A 20,428-nucleotide genomic window follows, 5' to 3' on the forward strand; every position below is an offset into this window, starting at 1 on the left:
TGTAGGTTTACAACAACTAACAGAGGAATGCGGTTACCTTCAATGCCCTACGACTGTGCACACAACCAATTGTGCATGAAGTGGCTCACCAGCTGTTCTGGACGGGTTGGACCAATCAGACTGAGTCAAGGATAGGGGCAGGACATGCAGGGCTAGGGGAGCTGCCATCACTGCTCCTGTAGTAATAGGCTCAGCAGCTGTACTGTGAGATTGCACATTCAAATTGTAATTAAGTTTTTATTTGAGCACAATTTTTAGAAAATTCCCGCTAACACATTCAATTATTTTATTAATCTGATGAATCAGACGAAAACAATTTATCTCAGTCTATTTGTTAAGTGACTGTAAATAATGCTAATTATGAGTTAACCTGATTGACTCTCTGGTGGATTGACGTGTGGATAAATATATGTTCCCTTCCATTGCCTCAGACGTGTGCCTATCAGAATATTTCAGTTCCAAACGAATACATCCACTGTCACGAAAATGGGCCAACTAACGATGCTACAGATAAAAGCGATTTATTACCCGATTCTTGCAGTCATCGGTGTACCAGGTGAGTCATATTAACCTGTTTGTTGTTGATCTGTGTGAACTGACTCCTGTTCTTACCACATGTTGGATAAGATAACCTGTTTTCTAGATGGCAGCATTACAGGGTCAGTAGAGACTGGAACAATCTCACTGAAGCGTCCGTCCACACTTTCTGCTTTCCCCTTGAGCTGATATCATTAATGAAGTTACAATATTCTCTGAAGCTACAGTACAAGGATTTTGGCTGATTTCTAGATTGTCTTGATGCCCCGTGCACAGTGAGCACTGCAGCAGCTCAGTAAAGTATGTGGGTTGGTTTTGAAGGTTAGAGGTCCATTACTAAACATATTCCACACAGGTCCATGCTGACAGTAACACCGAATGGAGTAAAATACTCTCACCAGATATTTCCATATATATTTCTATATTTCAATCAGACATTCCGACATTATTTCTCTGCTCTCTTTTTCTTACAGCGAACTTGGTGACAATTGATATTTTATCCAGAAGGAACTGTGGCCTTTCCAAGTGTATCTCTGTCTACATGATTGCCATGGCAGCCGTGGATCTACTGGTCATGATCGTCAATGTAATGCTGTACAATATTTTCAGTAATCGATTTCCACTTTCATTCCTGTCCCACACTCCCGTGTGTAAGTTCATTTTATACATGACTACTGTCAACCTTGATTTGTCTGTTTGGTTCACCGTTTCCTTCACATTTGACCGATTTGTGGTTATCTGCTGCCAGAAGTTTAAAACAAAGTATTGCACCGTGAGAACTGCGGCCATGGTTATAACAGCTTTCACAGTCCTCATCTTTTTAAAGAACATCCCTGTTTTGCTTGCATTTGAACCTTATGAAATAATTAACAAGGTACATTGGGGCTGCGTGACAAGTGTAGCATTTGTTTCCTCACCTCCAGGTGCGGCATACGTCTGGTTTCACAGCGCCTGGGGCGTTTGGTTTCCCTTTACTTTAATTGCCTTGTTAAATTCTTTGACAGGCAGACGTATTTTAGTGGCCAGTAGATCCCGCAGGGGACTCAGGGGCCACAGGAGTGAGAAGCAGAGCGATTCAGAGATGGAGAACCGAAAGAAATCCATAATTTTACTCTTCGCTATATCGGGCAGTTTTGTATTGTTGTGGCTGACTTCTGCCGTGAGTTTGGTAACTACCAGGTTGGCAAGCATTAATTATTACCGAGGTGACCGCACAGACCCTGGATATATCGCCACTGAAACAGGACTAATGTTAAAATTTTTGAGTTGCTTTCAAAACCCGTGTATTTATGCAGCGACCCAGAGGAAATTCAGAGAAGAGCTGAAGACAGTGGTGAAATCTCCCTGGACATTCATTCTGAGGTTTGTTAGAAAAAGACAGTAAAACGATTCAATCCTAAAGAGAGCTTCCTCGTCACGAAAGCTCAATTTTACCTCAATTTCCACCGCAGAACATCCGTTTTCTGTGGTGATTGAAAAATTGGTGAGATCTTGTGTGAACATTTTAGCCATTTTGTAGCATATGTTTGATTTATGCATTGCTTTAGTTTTTCGCACTTGTTTCGCTGAGTAAACATCATCTATTCCTGAAAATGAAGCACAGTCACGTTCAGGGATCAAGGATAACAATGATGAGTTCAGCAGTGGAGCCAGACATGTGACAAGACAGGAATCCACCATACACTGCAAATAAAGGGATCAGGCGTCGCACTTTAAAATCATCAATAAAGTTTAATTCTCTGCTAAAATCACCAAAGATCTTCTGATCGCCGATATTGGTAATTTTCCTGTAAGTTTGGTGTGAATAATATAGACGCAGATCTCTCTATTGGACACCATTCCTCATTGACAAGTAGAGCAGGCTTTTGTCACGTGATCAGTGGAGAAAACAGTTGGAACTCGGTTCATCGATGTGACCTTTCACCTCTTGTGTCCCAGATACTGACTGAAATTGTCGATTGTGTACCGACTGCTGTCTCTGACTCAGCACAAATATGCAGCTGGTTCTTGTATTGTGCTGTCGATAAAGTTATGATGAGTAATATTATTGATATTCTGTGTTAAGGTCTCTCCTCAGATACAGGAAATGAATGTTAAAATAATGACTTCCATAATTTTTTAAACTATCAATTGATGCAAGTAATCGGATGTAAACGGATACGATATAGTTGCAATTGTGGAAACATTGTTGCAGGGTGACCAGGGTTGAGAACTGAATATCCAAGGATGTTCCATATTTAGGAAGGAGAGGCAAAAAACAATGGTGTGACATTGTTAGCTGCGAGGGATAAATTGTAAGGTTGCAAATAGGGGGTCAGAATTATGCTGAAGGTAGTGAACATATAATTGCCTAAGTAGGTAAAACTTCCTTATGTAGGCATAGCACACATACGAATTAAACTGTAGCTTAACCTTAGTAACACTTAAACAGCCGAAGTCAGTTGTTTTGTTTAAAAGTCACTGAGGAAGAGATAAAGAAGTCAGTACAAACCACCCTAGGCCACGGATAGACTGGGGTAGAGAGCAAAATGGAACAAAACAATGATGAGAGATGCACAGTTGCATGTACCACTCAGAGCCCGTCTGATAAGAGTCGACAAATCAATGTCACTTCGCTGATAACAGTAGACCTATCGATGATTTTGAGGAGGATAGCTCCTCTCCAAAAACTGGATAAATTATGCTTGAAAATTATTGTATTTCGGAGGTTCCACGACTGAACCTTCTCTTGCAATTGTTCGTAATAAAAGCCGATTGAACCTGGGATTTCGTGTGTTCACTTCCGTGGTCGATATACAACAGGAGAAGGGCGAGGTATCGATTAACTACATCAGTTAGTCCACCTTGAGGGAGCGAAGCCTCCTTTTTCCCCAACAGAAGGGTAGGTGTCGATTAACTATATCAGTTAGTCCACCTTGATGGAGAGAAGCCTCCTTTTTAACCCTTACATTTGGCGTCACGAACAGGATGCAGACCCTCTGACATGGATGACGTGACAGCTGAATGGCAGTGATTATGTTTTGTAACACCTGCAGCTGTAGCATTGATGGGGAAGGAGGTAATCTGTATAAAGAATTAGAAGGGGAAATCTGCAGAAAAATTTACAGCGAACCACGGAAGGATGAAAACCAAGCGCGGGATAGCTTTATTGCCTGAAAAAGAAGGGGGAAGAGGACCCCAGCGATCGTTAGAGGAAAAGTAAGGTTTATGTCCCGAAGCGTGACACGGTAATAACACGGAGACGCCGGTATTGATCGTGTGCAGCGCAAAGCAGAAGGAATACAACCTAAAGAGTGGGGTGGAACCCCAGGATCCTAGGAAAACTGGCCAGTGGGATACAATGCTAGCTGAGAAAAATGGAAAATTAATAAAAGAAAATTGCTGGAAAAACACGTTGAATTTAAAAAGGACAGTATGTTTATATTAAAAGATAAAAATGCAACCTTGAAAGCTGCAGCTGCTGGAAAGAGAAACAGAGACCTTTAGAAAAATGGACTGGAGGAAATCATCAAAATACAAAACCTAATTTGAAGAAAGGAGATGAAATTAGCTGTGAAAAAGATATTGGTTTAAATATAAAAACTTACGAGTTAAATCCGACACAGAAGTATTGTGCTGAGAAAGAGACACAAAGATGATTAACTATGGAATGGAGGAAGGTCAGCAAAAAAGAAAAATGGTTATGTTTGGATTCAAAAGGGCAAAAAAACCTAAGTTGTGCGAACTCTGCAAAGGAAGGAAAAAACTGGGAATTAGAGAATTCTTAAAAAAGCTGGAACCGGCACAGAAGTTCAGATTTTGTGCAGAGAGAAATAAAACACAAGATTTGCTCAGTGAATGGGACTGTAAAAATGAAATGCTGGACTACATATAGCTTGTGGTAAAATTGGATTTCAGTCAACAAAGTAGCTTTTAAAAATGTGTGGTCTTGTTTTAAATCAGTGAAAAAATCTTTGCCAAGTTTTAGAATTGGAAGTTTAGAGAAATTGGAGTTTAATCTAAAATGCTGTCTATCCCGATGAGAAGGTTTTATTATGACAACTTTACTAATGATTTCTGCTGTTTTAATGGAGTTCCAATTCCTAAGCCAGTTTTGAAAGCACAAAGACTTGGGAAAAACATTGTCATGATTATGCGAAGTCACGTAATGACGTCAGGCCTTCTTACAAACCTCTAAAGGAGTTGAAGCATTCCATTGACAGCTGTTTTATACTGGACATTATTAATTTGGATTTCTTAATAACAGAAAGACTCACCTGACAGACGGAGTAAATGGTGGGATTTTCAGAACAAAAATAAAATGATGAACATAAGAACATAAGAATTAGGAACAGGAGTAGGCCATCTAGCCCCCCGAGCCTGCTTCATCATTCAATAAGATCATTGCTGATCTGGCCGTGGACTCAGCTCCACTTACCTGCCCGCTCCCCGTAACCCTTAATTCCCTTGTTGGTTAAAATCTATCTATCTGTGACTTGACTACATTCAATGAGCTACCCTTAACTGCTTCCTTGGGCAGAGAATTCCACAGATTCACAACCCTCTGCGAGAAGAAATTCCTTCTCAACTCGGTTTTAAATTGGTTTCCCCGAATTTTGAGGCTGTGCCCCCTAGTTCTAGTCTCCCTGACCAGTGCAAACAAGCTCACCGCTTCTATCTTGTCGATCCCTTTCATTATTTTAAATGTTTCTATAAGATCACCCCTCATCCTTCTGACCGCCAATGCGTAAAGAACCAGTCGACTCAATCTATCATCATTATAATGTAAGCCCCTCATCTCCGGAATCAGCCTCGTGAATCGTCTCTGTACCCCCTCCAAAGCCAGTATATCCTTCGTTAAGTATGGTGACCAAAACTGCACGCAGTACTCCAGGTGCGGCCTTACCAATACCCTATACAGTTGCAGCATGACCTCCCTGCTTTTGTACTCCATCCCTCTCACAATGAAGACAAACATTCCATTCGCCTTCCTGATTATCTGCTGCACCTGCAAACTAACTTTTTGGGATTCATGCACAAGGACCCCAGGTCTCTCTGTACCTCAGCATGTTGTAATTTCTCCCCATTCAAATAATATTCCCTTTTACTGTTTTTTTCCGAAGGTGGATGACCTCACACTTTCCGACATTGTATTCCATCTGCCAAACCTTAGCCCATTCGCTTAACATATCCAAATCTCTTTGCAGCCTCTCTGTGTCCTCTACACAACCCGCTTTCCCACTAATCTTTGTGTCATCTGCAAATTTTGTTGCACTACACTTTGTCTCCTCTTCCAGGTCATCTATGTATATTGTAAACAGTTGTGGTCCCAGCACCGATCCCTTTGGCACACTACTAACCACCGATTTTCACCCCGAAAAGGACCCATTTATCCCGACTCTCTGCTTTCTGTTCGCCAGCCAATTCTCTTTCCATCCTCATATATTTCCTCTGACTCCGCGTACCTCTATCTTCTGCAGTAACCTTTTGTGTGGCACCTTATCGAATGCCTTTAGGAAATCTAAATACACCACATCCATCGGTACACCTCTATCCACCATGCTCATTATATCCAGTAAGAATTACAGTAAATTAGTTAAACATGATTTCCCCTTCATGAATCCATGCTGCGTCTGCTTGATTGCAGTATTCCTATCTCGATGTCCCGCTATTTCTTCTTTAATGATAGTTGGAAGCATTTTCCCCACTGCAGATGTTAAACTAACTGGCCTAGAGTTACCTGCCTTTTGTCTGTCCACTTTTTTAAACAGAGATGTTACATTAGCTGCTTTCCAATCTGCTGGTACCACCCCAGAGTCCAGAGAATGCCTGTGTAATAATACTCACCTGCTACAGAGCACAGATAGATACTCAAACAAAACAAATTCAAGAGACAGAAGCTAAGATAAATAAGCTGGAAGAGATGTTCAGCCATGAACTCATTGAATGGCGGTGCAGGCTCGAAGGGCCGATTGGCCTACTCCTGCACCTATTGTCTTTGTTTCTATGTTTCTATGTAAGACAGGACCAGACGGATAGTGCAATACACAGCTGTAACAGCATCAACTGTGGTAATAGAGCCAATGTACCTCATGGTCCAGAACCCGAAACTAACAGTCAACCAGACAGGGATAACGAGTGTGCAGTGAAGCGGCCCCCAGCACATGATAATGGCTACGTATCAGCGTCCACAATACACACTACCACCATTCCCACCAATGGACGTAGAGCAGCTGACATTACCACACAGGAGGTACCTCTCAGCCCACAGCAGAGACAAATTTTATTGAATAAGTTAGCAACACCGAAGTCAAAACAGTAGAAATACAGAATGCTGACAAAAGATTGGAGTAGAATATGAATGTGATTCAAAAGGCAGGCGAAAGGGTGGGGGAGTACGGGGAACGATAATAGATTGAATACAAAGACCACTCTGGGATTGATGACCCTGACCAAAATGTGCAGCATTCTTGGAAATGTTTAAAGACGGACTAGGAGAGGCACATCCAAAGATAATTACGTTAGGATTTATGATAGTAGATAATTACGATGAAACTTTGGAATGGGCAGAACATGGAGAGGAGTTAAAGTCAGAACAAAAAGAGAAAATAGCAAAAATAGCAGCAAAAGCGGTTGCAGCAGAGACGAAGGAGGAGGCGATACACCCCCACGCAGCTTCCCTGATATGTTTTAACTGTAGTAAGGGAGGCCACTTCAGTAGGAATTGTCCGCAGAAAAGAAGAGGTTACGGAAATTCTCAAGGGAAATGTCACAATTGTGGTAAACTTGGACATTTGGCCAAAGATTGCTGGAGTCAGGGAGGAGGCGCAGGGAGGCAAGGCCCACAACAGGCTAAGAATGGAACACCATTAACCAGGGAAGAGCTGATGGACATGCTCAGACAGGTACCAACATCACTGCTACCACTGCCACCACCGCCCCGACCTGAGACACACTTTAACGAGGATATCATCAAGATGCTCCAATTAGCCAGTACACGTTAAGTGTTGCCGGCCTCTGGCGGAGGTATGGGACGGCTAGGGGGTCCGAGGATGTTTATTCGGGAAGTGTTAGGGGGCTGGCACTGCAATATGCTCGTAGACACAGGAGCGTCCGTTTCCATAACCAACTTAGATTTTCCCCGGACCCGCAGGACTGTAAACATCCAAGGTGTGGGTGCGGGTTATCAGAAAGCAACCCTAAGTGAGATGGTGTTATTAGAAGTACAGGAATTAATGCTACCTACTCGGTTTCGTACTATCAGAACACAGAAGGCAGCATACTGGGCATCCATATCTTAAGGGAGATAGGGGTACTGATAGATCCCCAGCGTAACCGGATAATTTGGGGGGATAATCACGAAAACCAAATGAAGTTCGAGCACCCGGGACACCAGCAGCAACAAGTGGCCGAAATAACCCGAATCCAGCCTGCGTGGGAAACAAAAGGTTTCTCCCATCGAACATCAGTCTACTCTTAAGTGTCTCTCATGTAATTACATTTTCCACAGCACTCTGAGAAGATGTACACATTCCATTAACACTTTAGACACCACGTACATCAATATAGTACATCGAGAAGATGCAAATAATCCATCCAACTCTTTACACACCACAGCTAGGAAGTACATAAAAGTATATACTAAAATAGAAACAAATACATATTATGGCTCCTCAGATTTATGTAACCTATTCCCATCGCCTGATCAAAATCCTTTTGCTGTGGCTTATATTTGCATGCCTGAACTGGCAATATCCATTGCGTCATTAGCAAACTGATACATGATACCTGCACGGGTTAGATACAGAGTAAAGCTCCCTCTACATTGTCCCATCAAACACTCCCAGGGCAGGTACAGCACGGGGTTAGATACAGAGTAAAGCTCCCTCTACACTGTCCCGATCAAACACTTCTAGGGCAGGTTCAGCACGGGGTTAGATGCAGACTAAAGCTCCCTCTCCACTGTGCCACCAAACAACCCCACAGCAGGAATCTATAACCCACTCCCCATAACCCTTTATTTCCTTATCGTTTTAGAAACGGTCTACCTCTGTCTTAAACTTATTCAACATCCCGCCTTCCACAGCTCTCTGAGGCAGCGAATTCCACAGATTTACAACCCTCGGAGAGAAGAAATTTCTTCTCGTCTCAGTTTTAAATAGTCGGTCCCTTATTCTAAGACCATGCCCTCTCGGTCTCGTCTCCCCCATCAGTGGAAACATCCTCTCTGCCTCCACTATATCAAGCCCCCTCATAATCATATACATTTTGATAAGGTCACCTCTCATTTTTTCTGAATTCCAATGAGTAAAGGCCCAATCTACTCAACCATTCCTCATAAGTTAACCCACTCATCTCCGGAATCAACCTAGTGAACGTTCGCTGAACTGCCTCCATAGCAAGTATATCCTTTCGTAAATATGGAAAACAAAACTACATGCAGTATTCCAGGTGTGGCCGCAGCAATACCTTGTATAAGTGTAGCAAGACATACCTGCTTTTATACTCCATCCCCTTTGCAATAAAAGCCAATATTCCATTGGCCTTCCTGAACACTTGCTGTACCTGCATATTAAACGCCAGCCTGGACTGGTTGAGTCGAATGGCATGTTTCTGTGACGTATATCCTGTTTCGATGTAGATGTGTGTAGTTGAAGTGTGATCTCAGGCCCGGCATTAATCTCATTGTCGACAGGGCTGTCGTGATACTGTTGTATATATGGACTTGTATTTACTCTTCATAGCCACCAGATGGCTCATTCCCTGGAGTCCCGAGCGGTCCCATAATCCCTTGGGAGCACAGGTATTTCAGAAGGCTTCACAGGTTTGAGAGGCACTCTGGAGACCTGCAATCAAAGACTAAGATCACACTTTAATTTGAGCTCACAATGTTCAGTCTGACTCTTCCTCCATACACTACAACTGACTGTGAGATACAGATAGCGAAACCAAAGTTGCAGAGAACAGTGGGAAACCTGGAGAAATTTTTGGAGGGAGATGATTGGGAAACTTTTGTGGATCGACTCGACCAATACTTCGTGGCCAACGAGCTAGATGGGAAAGAGAGCACTGACAAATGTAGAGTGATCCTCCTCACTGTCTGTGGGGCACCAACATATGGCCTCATGAAGAATCTGCTCACTCCAGCAAAACCCACGGAGAAATTGGACGACGATTTGTACACATTGGGCCGAGAGCACTTGAACCGGAAGGAAAGCGTTCTGTTGGCGAGGCATCGGTTCTGCACCTCAAAAGGTCTGAAGACCAGGAAATGGCGAGCTATATCGCCGAGCACAAGCTCAAAGACTTTTTCGTACTTGGCATTGGCCACGAAAGCATACTTTGCAAGCTTTTGACTGTAGATACCCCAACCTTGAGTAAGGCCATAGTGATAGCCCAGCCGTTCATTGCCACTAGTGGCAGAACTAAGAAAATCAGTCAGCACACAAGTGCTGCTACAAGTACTGTGATGTTGTTTTCGAATCGTAACGTACAGGGTAGGTCACACATACCTGCAGCTACACGGCCGCAGATGTCTCAGAGTCCACCATCAAGAGTGATGAATCAAGGCCATTAACACCTTGTTGGCGCTGTGGGGATGATCAGCGTTTCCATTCATGTCGATTCAAAGGATACGTTTACAAGTGCTGTGGAACAATGGGACACTTCCAACCAGTGTGCAGGCGAGCTGCTAAGCCTGTTAAACTTGCAAACGACCATGTTGCAGAGGAGGACAGATCCACGGAGGATCACGATGAACCAGAGCCTCAGAGGCAGAGTTGCATGGGGTGAACACATTCACCACGAATTGTCCACCGATAATGCTGAATGTTGAACTAAATAAACTCCCACTGTCAATGAAGCTGGACATGGGTGCGAGCCAGTCCATCATGGGCAAAAAGACTTTTGAAAGGTTGTCGTGGAGCAAGGCCTCAAGGCCAGTCTTAACTCCAGTTTGCACGAGACTAAGAACTTACACTAAAGAACTGATTTCTGTAATCGACAGTGCTACCGTAAAAGTCTCTTACGATGGAGCGGTGCACAAGCTCCCACTCTGGGTTGTACTGGGTGATGGTCCCATGCTGCTCGGCAGGAGCTGACTGGGAAAGATACGCTGTAAGTGGAATTATGTCCGACCGCTATCGCCTGCTGGCGACACTTCCTGTGCCCAGGTCTGAAACATATTTCCTTCGCTGTTCGAACCAGGCATCGGAAATTTCCAAGGAGCAAAAGTGCAGATGAATCTAATCCCGGAGGTGTGCCCAATCCATCACTAGGTGAAAGCAGTACCGGACATGATGAGAGAAAGGATAGAGATCGAACGAGGCCAGCTGCAATGCGAGGGCATAATTTCACCGATCGAGTTCAGCGAGTGGGCCAGTCCTATCATCCCAGTCCTCAAGGGAGATGGCACAGTCAGAATCTGTGGCGATTACAATGTAACTATCAATCGTTTCTCCCTGCGGGACCAATATCAACTACCAAAAGCCGACAACCTCTTTCTAACGCTGGTGGGAGGAAAGACTTTCACGAAGCTGGATCTGACCTCAGCCTACATGACGCAGGATCTGGAGGAATCATCGAAGGTCCTCACCTGCATCAACACGCACAAAGGTCTTTTTGTTTATAACAGATGCACGTTTTGAATCCGATCAGTGGCGGCGATATTCAAGAGAAGCATGGAAGGTTTACTGAAGTCGGTCCCGCACACCGTGGTCTTCCAGGATGACATCTTGTTCACCGGTCAGAACACAGTCGAGCACCTGCAGAACCTGGAGGAGGTTCTTATTCGACTCAACTGCGTGGGGCTCAGGTTAAAACGCTCGAACTGCATTTTCCTGGCGCTTGAAGTGGAGTTCCTGGGAAGGAGGATTGCGGTGGATGGCCTCAGGCCCACCAACGCGAAGAGGTACGCAATCGAGAATGCACTGAGGCCACAGAACATGACGGAGCTGCGGTCGTTTCTGGGACTCTTGAACTATTTTGTTAACTTCTTACCGGGTCTCAGCACCCTGCTAGCATGACTACATGTCTTACTAGGAAAAGGGGGCGAATGGGCTTGGGGCAAAAGCCAAGAAAATGCCTTTGTAAAAGCGAGAAAATTGTTATGCTCAAACAAATTGCTTGTGTTGTATGATCCATGTAAGCGTTTGGTATTAACATGTGATATGTCGTCATATGGCGTCCGGTGTGTATTGCAACAAGCTAATGATTTTGGGAAACTGCAACCGGTTGCTTATGCATCCAGGTGTCTCTCTGAGGCCGAGAGAACCAAAAGCATGATTGAAAAAGAAGTGTTAGCGTGTGTTTATAGGGTAAATAAAATGCATCAATATTTGTTTGGGCTAAAATTCATATTGGAAACTGACCATAAGCCACTCATATCCTTGTTTTCCGAGAGTAAAGGGATAAATACCAACGCATCGGCCCGCATCCAAAAATGGGCGCTCACGTTGTCCGCATACAGCTAAGCCTTCCGCCACAGGCCAAGCACAGAAAACTACGCCTATGCTCTCAGTAGGCTGCCATTGCCCACGACGGAGGTGGAAATGGCACAGTCCGCAGATCTAGCCATGGTTATGGAAGCATTTGAGAGTGAGAAATCACCCATCACTGCCCGGCAGATCAAAACCTGGACAAACCAGGACCCCGTATTATCTCCAGTCAAAAGCTGTGTGCTTCACGCGAGCTGGTCCAGGGTCCCAGTGCAAATGCAGGAAGAGTTAATTCCGTTCCAGCAGCGCAAAGATGAAATGTCTGTACAGGCAATCGAGTAGTGGTCCCCAAGAAGGGCAGAGAAACTTTCATCAATAGCCTTCACAATGCCCACCCAGGCATTGTAATGATGAATGCGAAAGCCAGATCCCACGTGTGGAGTCCCAGCATCGATGCGGACTTGGAGTCCTGCGTTCACAGATGTAATACATGCTTGCAGTTGAGCAATGTACCCATGAGGCAACGCTAAATTAATGGTCTAGGCCCTCCAAACCGTGGCTTCGGGTCCAAGTCAACTATGCAGGCCTATTCTTGTGTAAAATGTTCCTTGTGGTTGTAGATGCGTACTCCAAGTGGAATGAATGTGAGATAATTGTATTAAATTATGGACAAGGTCCCAAGTGACTTCCCGGCACTGTCGTGGCCAAAGAGGAGAGCAGGGAGTTTCGGGTCAAACTTACAAATGGATTAATTCACCGGAAACACTTGGACCAAATCAAAATCAGATTCATGGACTACCCTGAGCAAGCCACATTGGAACCTACCTTTTTGGATCCCCCAACACACACACCAGTGGCAATCGACACTATGGTTGACCACAAAGCAGAACCAATCATTCACAGCAGCCCTGCAGGGACCAACACACCAGGCAGCCCAGCAAGGCCAGCTGCACAGCAGCCCAGCGAGGGCCCAACAAATGTCTCAACAACACCAGCTTTCACACCGAGACGATCGACCAGGACAAGAAGGGCCCCAGATCGACTCAGATTGTAAATAGTTACACTATTGACTTTGGGGAGGAATGTTATTATATATGTGGACTTGTATTTACTCTGTACAGCCACCAGAGGGCTCATTCCCTGGAGTCCCAAGGGATCCCATCATCCCTTGGGAGAACAGGTATTTAAGAAGGCTTCACAGGTTGGAGAGGCACTCTGGAGACTTGCAATAAAATACTACTTCACACTTTACATTGAGCTCACCGTGTTCAATCTGACTCTTTCTCCATACACAATAGATACCCACCCTCCTATATGCCTGAGACACATGGACAATATACAGTCGGCACCTCAAAGCACTGGAGAAGTACCACCAACGCTGCCTCCACAAAATCCTGCAAAGTCCCTGGGAGGATAGGTGCACCAACGTCAGCGTTCTCTCTCAGGCCAACATCCCCAGTATCAAGGTGCTGACCACACTCGATCAGCTCCACTGGGCGGGCCACATCATCTGCATGCTCGATGCTAGACTCCGAAACAGGCACTCTACTCCGAGCTACGTCACGGCAAGCGAGCCCCCGGAGGGCAGAGGAAACTCTTCAAGGACACCCTCAAAACCTCCTTGAATATATGTAACATCACCAACGGCTCTTGGGTATCCCTGACCCAAATCCACTCAAAGTGTAGGAGGAGCATCCGAGAACGTGCTGAATGCCTCGAGTCTCTTTCACGGGAGCACCGGATGCCAAGCGCAAACAGCGGAATGAGCGCATGACAAGCCAAGGACTCCACCCACCGATCCCTCCAACCACTGTCTGCCCCAGACACCGCCTGTGACAGAGACTGTGGGTCCCGCATTGGGCTCATCAGTCACCTGAGAACTCGTGTTTGTGGAAGCAATTCATCCTCTACCCCGAGGGACTGCCTGAGAAGATAACCTGTATGTAGTCCGTCTAGTCCTCGTAGTGTTCACCTTTATTGCAAAGGGGATAGAGTATCAAGGCAGACAAGTCCCGCGACAACTCTGCAGGATATTGGTGAGGCCGCACCTGGAGTACAGCGTCCAGATTTGATATTTTTATTTAAGGAGGGACATACTTGCATTGGAGGCAGTTCAGTGAAGGTTCATGAGGTTGATTCCTGAAATGATGGGGTTGTGTTTTGAAGAAACTTTCAGCAGGTTGGGCATATATTGGAGCTTAGAAAAATGAGAGGTGATTTTATTGAAATGTATAAGATTCCGAGGAGACTTGACAGTGTACATGCAGAGAGGATTCTTCCCCTTGTGGGGGAATCTAGAAGTAGGGGGCATATTTTCAGAATAAAGGGGCGCCCATTTAAAACGGAGATGGGTAAGAATTTCTTCTCTGAGAGACTTGTGAATCTGTAGAATTCTCTTCCCCAGAGAGCTGTGGAGGGTGGGTCAGTGAATATATTTATGGTGTTGATAGACAGATTCTTGAATGATAGGGGAGTCACAGAGTATGGGGAGCAGGCAGGTTCGTGGAGTTGAGGCCAAGATCAGATCAGCTATGATCTTATTGATGGCGGAGCCGGTTCGAGTGGTCAAATGGTGGACACCTGATCCGAAGATGTTCTTATGTGTGTTGTGTTTCTGTGCCTGTGTGTGTGTTAGTGTGTGTGTTTCTGTGTAAGACTTACGTTAATTAAGACAGGTTTAACCTGTAAAGTTTATGTCTTTTCCCTACACTTTACAGAGCTGGACTTGTGAGACAAAAACAACACAGACTCCGGGTGTATGTCACCCACCCCTCTACTGGGGTTATCTTAATTGGTTAACCAAAAGAGATACAAGCAATCACGATTGCATCAAATGCACAATCAATTCTCATTATTATGTTGCAGCGATCTGTCCCGTTAAAATATTTCCTAACAGTTAAATTTGCCGACTACATAAGTGCTCGCAAAGCAGACACACTCACACCTGAGAGTTAACTCCAACCGTGCTTAGCGATTGGAAATTAACCTCCTGATTCTCTTGGTAACTGACCAGGTTACCAATCGCTGGATTGCAGTGCTGCCCTCATGTGTCACAGCCATTTTATACTGTTTTTTTCAGAATGACTGCCCACCGTGTACATAATTGTCCAGATTTAATTCACAGCGAATGTTTTTCACAATGTATGTGAGTTTCATTCTCGTATCTCCTTGTTGCAGCTCTATTACTGTTCCCAGGCAATGTCTTTTTGCAGCTGCGAGCTGTTAAAACCCTGGAGAAAGCTTTTTGAATTCGCAATGCTTTCTGTGTCTTTACAAATGGTCATCATACGTTTTTTGCCATCTTTGAGCAGTTTGCGAGCACAGTTATTTGCAGAAAATGAGACAAAAGAATGCTGTGGTCTTACAGATCGAACCAGAGGTAAAGGGACTCGAACTTTTCGAGTCCCAGTAACTTTTAGTTCAGTTCAGTATCCTCTCCTTTCGTCTGTGTTTCCTGAATCAGTGTGACACACTCCTGCTGCTGGCGTCTCCTGTTAACAAGGTAGGTTATTATCAGACAATGCAACACAATCCCTGGCTGTACAGCGACCAACACATGTGAGACAATCCGTATCCACGGAAGATTTTCACTGTTCGATATAATGTCCAGCCAGGATGTATCATCGGCAATCTTAAACATTTCTTTACATACTTCACGGTTTTTCTAGGCCATAATAGTGGCTTTGGAACTGTTAAACACATTTCATTAACTTTGCCAAGTGTTCCGGTGGAGCTGGGATGCCAAAGTCAAATCGCACCATGTACTGGTGAAATTGCTTCTTTAATGCATCTTCCACAGCAAGATCTACTTGCCTCTGCTGATAAATGCAGAACGAAACCCGTGCCCCAAGTCTTACAGTTTGGGCTGCGGTAAAGCACATGTTCCCATCCCGCTGGGACAATTCAGGTTGGCACTATACTGGTATTGCCATTGTATGGTGGTGACACAATACTCACCCTTCCCTCTATATGCAGATCGTACGGGGAAAATGCTGTCCCGCAATTACCTTCACGGTATAGCTACATGCTATCACATCCCACTTAAACCCGCACGCTTGGGCTGCATGTTCTGCCACATCGAAGGGACAAGTGAACGTGTCCCCGAACTTCAGCACATCTAGTTAGGCCTGGGGCTACCCATGTTGTCCCATCTACCCACGTCACATACTACGGGGCTTCATAGTAGCTGACGAAATGGTCTCCCTGACGTAATCCTACGTTCTGTACTCGGAACAAAGGATTTGAGGTTATTTTCTCAGGCATGATTGGGTAATAACATAAAGTCACGCTGTTCTGGTAGACGGCATTCGTGCCTCACCGGGTATACCGGTACCAACCGCCTGACTTGGCACAGAGTCTGAGCTCGTTGGTAAATGCGCAGCGCCCTCAGAATGTCGATCAATTGCCCACGATGGGGGCTTTCCCTCAGCAATATTCTGCAGGTTCTTGTCAGGCTCGTTCCATTAACCAAGATGCGCACCTTACACGTATATTTAACGTCAGCAGGCTGCAGCTCGTGGGGGTGCCGCAGGGATCAGTGCTGGGGCCTTGGCTATTTACAATCTATATGAATGACCTAGGTGAAGAGACCGAGTGTAATGTTTCAAAACGTGGTGGGACAGTAAGCTGTGAGGAGAAGACAAAATGTCTGCAAAGGGATATAGATAGACTAAGTGAGTGGGTAGTAAGGTGGCAGATGGAGTATAATGTGGGGAAATCTGAGATTATTAACTTTGGTAGAAAGAATAGAAAAACAAAATATTTTTTAAATGGTGAGAATCATTTAAATACTGGTGTTCAGACAGATTTGAGTGTTCTTGTGCAAAAATACACAGACAGCTAGCATGCGGGTGCAGCAAGCAAGTAGGAAGGCAAATGGCATATTGTCCTTTATTACAAGTGGGTTGGAGTATATGAGTAAAGACGTCTTGGTAGAATTGTACAGGACCTTGGTGAGACCACACCTGGAGTATTGTGCAAAGTTTTGGTCTCCTTATCGAAGGAAGGATATACTTGACTTGGAGGCGGTACAACGTACGTTCTCTCGACTGATTCCTGGGATGAGAATGCTGTCTTACGTTAAGAGATTGTGTAGAATCCTCTAGGGTATTCTGTATGTTCTAGAGTTTAGAAAACTGAAAGGTGATATTGTTGAAACATACAGAATGCTTACAGGACATGACAGGTTGGCTGCAGGAAGGATATTTCCCCTGGCTGGAGAGTTTTCTTAGCAGACACCATAGCAACTAACTTAAAGGCTGAAGCTTATATTTTGCAGAACAAATGGTCTTCTGTGCATTACATTACAACAACAACTTGTATTTATTTGCATGAATTATATTCAAAATAGCTCTGCACTTGCATTTTTAACCTAAGATCTAATTCATTTGTGGATACACGATTTCGTTGCCATTATTGATCAAAGGCATATGTAAAACCTGGACAATATTGAACCCTGTAATAGATTATGAACTGGAGGTGCCAAATCAGTTCATAACCAAAAACATGGCTCAAGTACCTCTCTAAAATAATGCATGTGTATACATACATAATTCAATTAACCAACTTATCAGCATAAGCAATTGTCTAAAATACACAACAAGATTACAAAGGGTTAAACGGATTTCAGCTCTAAATCCATAAAGGTGGGTGGAGCTGAGACAAACATACAGACACTCTCTTTTCTAAAGACAGGCTTTCGAGCAAACAACAAATTCATCATCTCCCTAAATATTCACTTTAGTTAGTCTTGCGACAAATGCACATTTTCCATGCAAACTGGAATTTCAACATTCAAGCTTCTTTTAGTCAATTATATCCGATGTTTTTTTATTTTTTTCTGGACACAAACACTGACAACGTCAAGTGTCAGTTTCAACTTCCCCTTTAATCCCCGTTCCTTTAAAACCTTTTGAATTTGCAAAGACTTTTGCGTCACTAATAATTTTGTCAACCCATTTTTTCAGCCATCTTGGAGCAATGTTCATGCAGTTATTAGCAGAAAATGAGCCCCAATAAATGCTGTAGTCTTACAGACGCTGCAGTTTAGCAGCACTGAATCTTTGGCTGATATATGCCAGTACTTTTTAAAAACTATTAGGGTTTCTGCCTCTGCCACCCTTTCAGGCAGTGAGTTTCAAACCTCAAACACCCTCTGCGTGACAAGCGTCCCCTCAAATCCCAACTAAACCTCCTGCAACTGAGTTTGCATTGTTTTCCCCTGATTGTCAACCCGTTGAAACGACTTCTTGAGCAAGTCCCTGAAGTCCTGCCACATAAAGATGTGGAGGAAGGGGTTGATGCAGCTGTTGATGCAGGCCAGGCCGCGGCTGAATGGGACACCCACCATCAGCGCCATGAGCCAGTCTTCGTCGTGTGGGTGGAGCAGCAGGGCGAGGATAGAGCAGATGTTGTATGGCGCCCAGGACAGGAGGAAGGCCAGGATGATGGCGGCCTTGAACCTGAAGGGCTTGCTGCTGCTGGGCGCCCAAGCGGTCCCGCCTCAGCCGCAGACCGATGATGGTGCAGCTGGCGGTGATCACCAGGAATGTGAGGAGGAACCCGATGAGGAAGTTGGTGAGAGTCAGTGCTCGGTACCGGGCATCATGCAGGCTCTTTGCCTGCTCCGGCACCGCCCGGTCATCATCCTCTCCATGGTCCGTCATGTTCAGTGACAGCCCCTCGCCCTCTAGCGGGTACCCCGGGACACCAATTGTCGTAAGACGAACGATGGCACACTCCCGATGGCAGCTGCTACCCGCATCCCCAGGCTGAGCAGGGTGACCAGCCACAGGCCGCAGTGGTTCTGGGACCAGATGGGCAGGACCACCGAAAAGCAGCGGTCCACGCTGATGGAGGCCAGCGTAAAGACGTTGGCGTGCAGATAGAGCACCACCGCCCCATTGCTGAGCTTGAAGAGCAGCCAACCGAAGGGCCAGTGGTTGTCCAAGGCGATGTCAGTGATGTAAAGAGGGAGCAGCAGAGAGACGGTGAAGTCTGCCATGGCAAGGCTCTGCAAACAGACGGCCTCTCATGTACCTACATTTTGCACATTACTGTGAGAAGATGTACAAATTCCAGCTAACAAGTTAGACACCACGTACATAAATATAGCACTTCGAGAAATCGTACAAAATCCACACAATTCTTTCTGCACCACAGTCAGAAAGTATATAAAACACATATTAAAATATATACAAATACATATTATGGCTCCTTACCATTACGTAACCTCCTCCCATCATCTGATCAAAGTCCTTCTGCTGTGGCTGACATTTGCATGCCTGACCTGGCAATATCCATTCCGTCATTAGCAAACTGATATATGCTATCTGCACGGGTTAGAGGCAGAGTAAAGCTCCCGCTACACTGTCCCCATCAAACACTCCCAGGGCAGGTACAGCACGAGGTTAGATACAGAGTGAAGCTCCCTCTACACTGTCCCTATCAAACACTCCCAGGGCAGGAACAGCACGGGGCGAGACACAGGGTAAAGCCCCTTCTACACTGTGCCACCAGAAATAAACCCAGGGCAGGTGTTGTGTATCTGCAAAGCATGCACGCCCATGTTCCGCCACCAGGGAGCTCATCCCCTGAAGTCCCAAGAGATCCCAGCATCCCTTGGGAGCGTTGTACATAAGCCGGCACCTGAGGCCTGTTCCTCAATCTGGAGTGTCTTATTAAAGAATGAGGTCACTGTTACTTTAATCTCCCTGTGTGCAGCCTCATCTGTGTTCAGAACACAAAAACTGGCGACGAAAATACGAATCCAACGCAAAGATGCAGCAAACTGTGGGCATCCTGGAGAAGTTCTCGGAGGGTGAGGACTGAGAAGTCTATGTCGAACCCTAGACCAGTACTTTGTAGCCAACGTGCTGGACGGAGAAGGGAGCGCTGCAAAAATGAGAGCGGTCCTCCTCACAGTCTGCGGGGCACCGACCGACAGCCTCATGTTGAATCTTGTGGCTCCGGCGACACCCACAGATAAGGCATATGAGGAGCTGTGTACACTGGTTCGTGAGCATTTAACCCAAGGGAGAGTGTGCTGATGGCGTGGTATCGGTTCTACAAGTGCCAGCGATCTGAAGGTCAGGAAGTGGCGAGCTACATCTCTGAGGTAAGGCGATATGCAAGATAATGTGAGTTTCAGGGCTACCTGGAGCAAATGCTCAGAAACATTTTTGTACTGGGCATTGTCCATGAGACCATCCCACGAAAATGTTTGACTGCAGAGACACCGACCCTAAGTAAGGCCATTTTGATAGCACAGGCGTTTATGTCCACCAGTGAAAACACCAAACAAATCTCTCAGCACCCAAGTGCTAGCAATGTTCATAAATTAATTGGAACTGTGTTTGCGAGCATAAATGTGCAGGGCAGAAACTACGAGTCTGCAACTGCTAGCAGGCCTCAGGTGACCCAGATGAATCAGAGTCCCCCAAAAAAGGATGAATGCAAGGCAATTCTGACCTTGTTGG

General features: G+C 45.1%; 1 protein-coding gene across 1 annotated transcript; it reads left to right on the forward strand.

Annotated features, from left to right (window-relative positions):
• The first annotated feature begins 486 nt into the window (after positions 1–486).
• On the forward strand, positions 487–17,959 carry LOC139255866 (probable G-protein coupled receptor 139). The gene is made up of 8 exons (XM_070874037.1): positions 487–556; positions 1,011–1,899; positions 3,288–3,370; positions 11,173–11,259; positions 15,263–15,330; positions 15,415–15,453; positions 16,252–16,320; positions 17,918–17,959. Exons 1-8 carry the CDS (start codon positions 487–489, stop codon positions 17,957–17,959), a joined length of 1,347 nt encoding a protein of 448 aa, XP_070730138.1.
• Positions 17,960–20,428: the final 2,469 nt, after the last annotated feature.

This window comes from Pristiophorus japonicus, unplaced genomic scaffold, assembly GCF_044704955.1.
Source record: "Pristiophorus japonicus isolate sPriJap1 unplaced genomic scaffold, sPriJap1.hap1 HAP1_SCAFFOLD_652, whole genome shotgun sequence".
Lineage (NCBI taxonomy): Eukaryota > Metazoa > Chordata > Chondrichthyes > Pristiophoridae > Pristiophorus > Pristiophorus japonicus.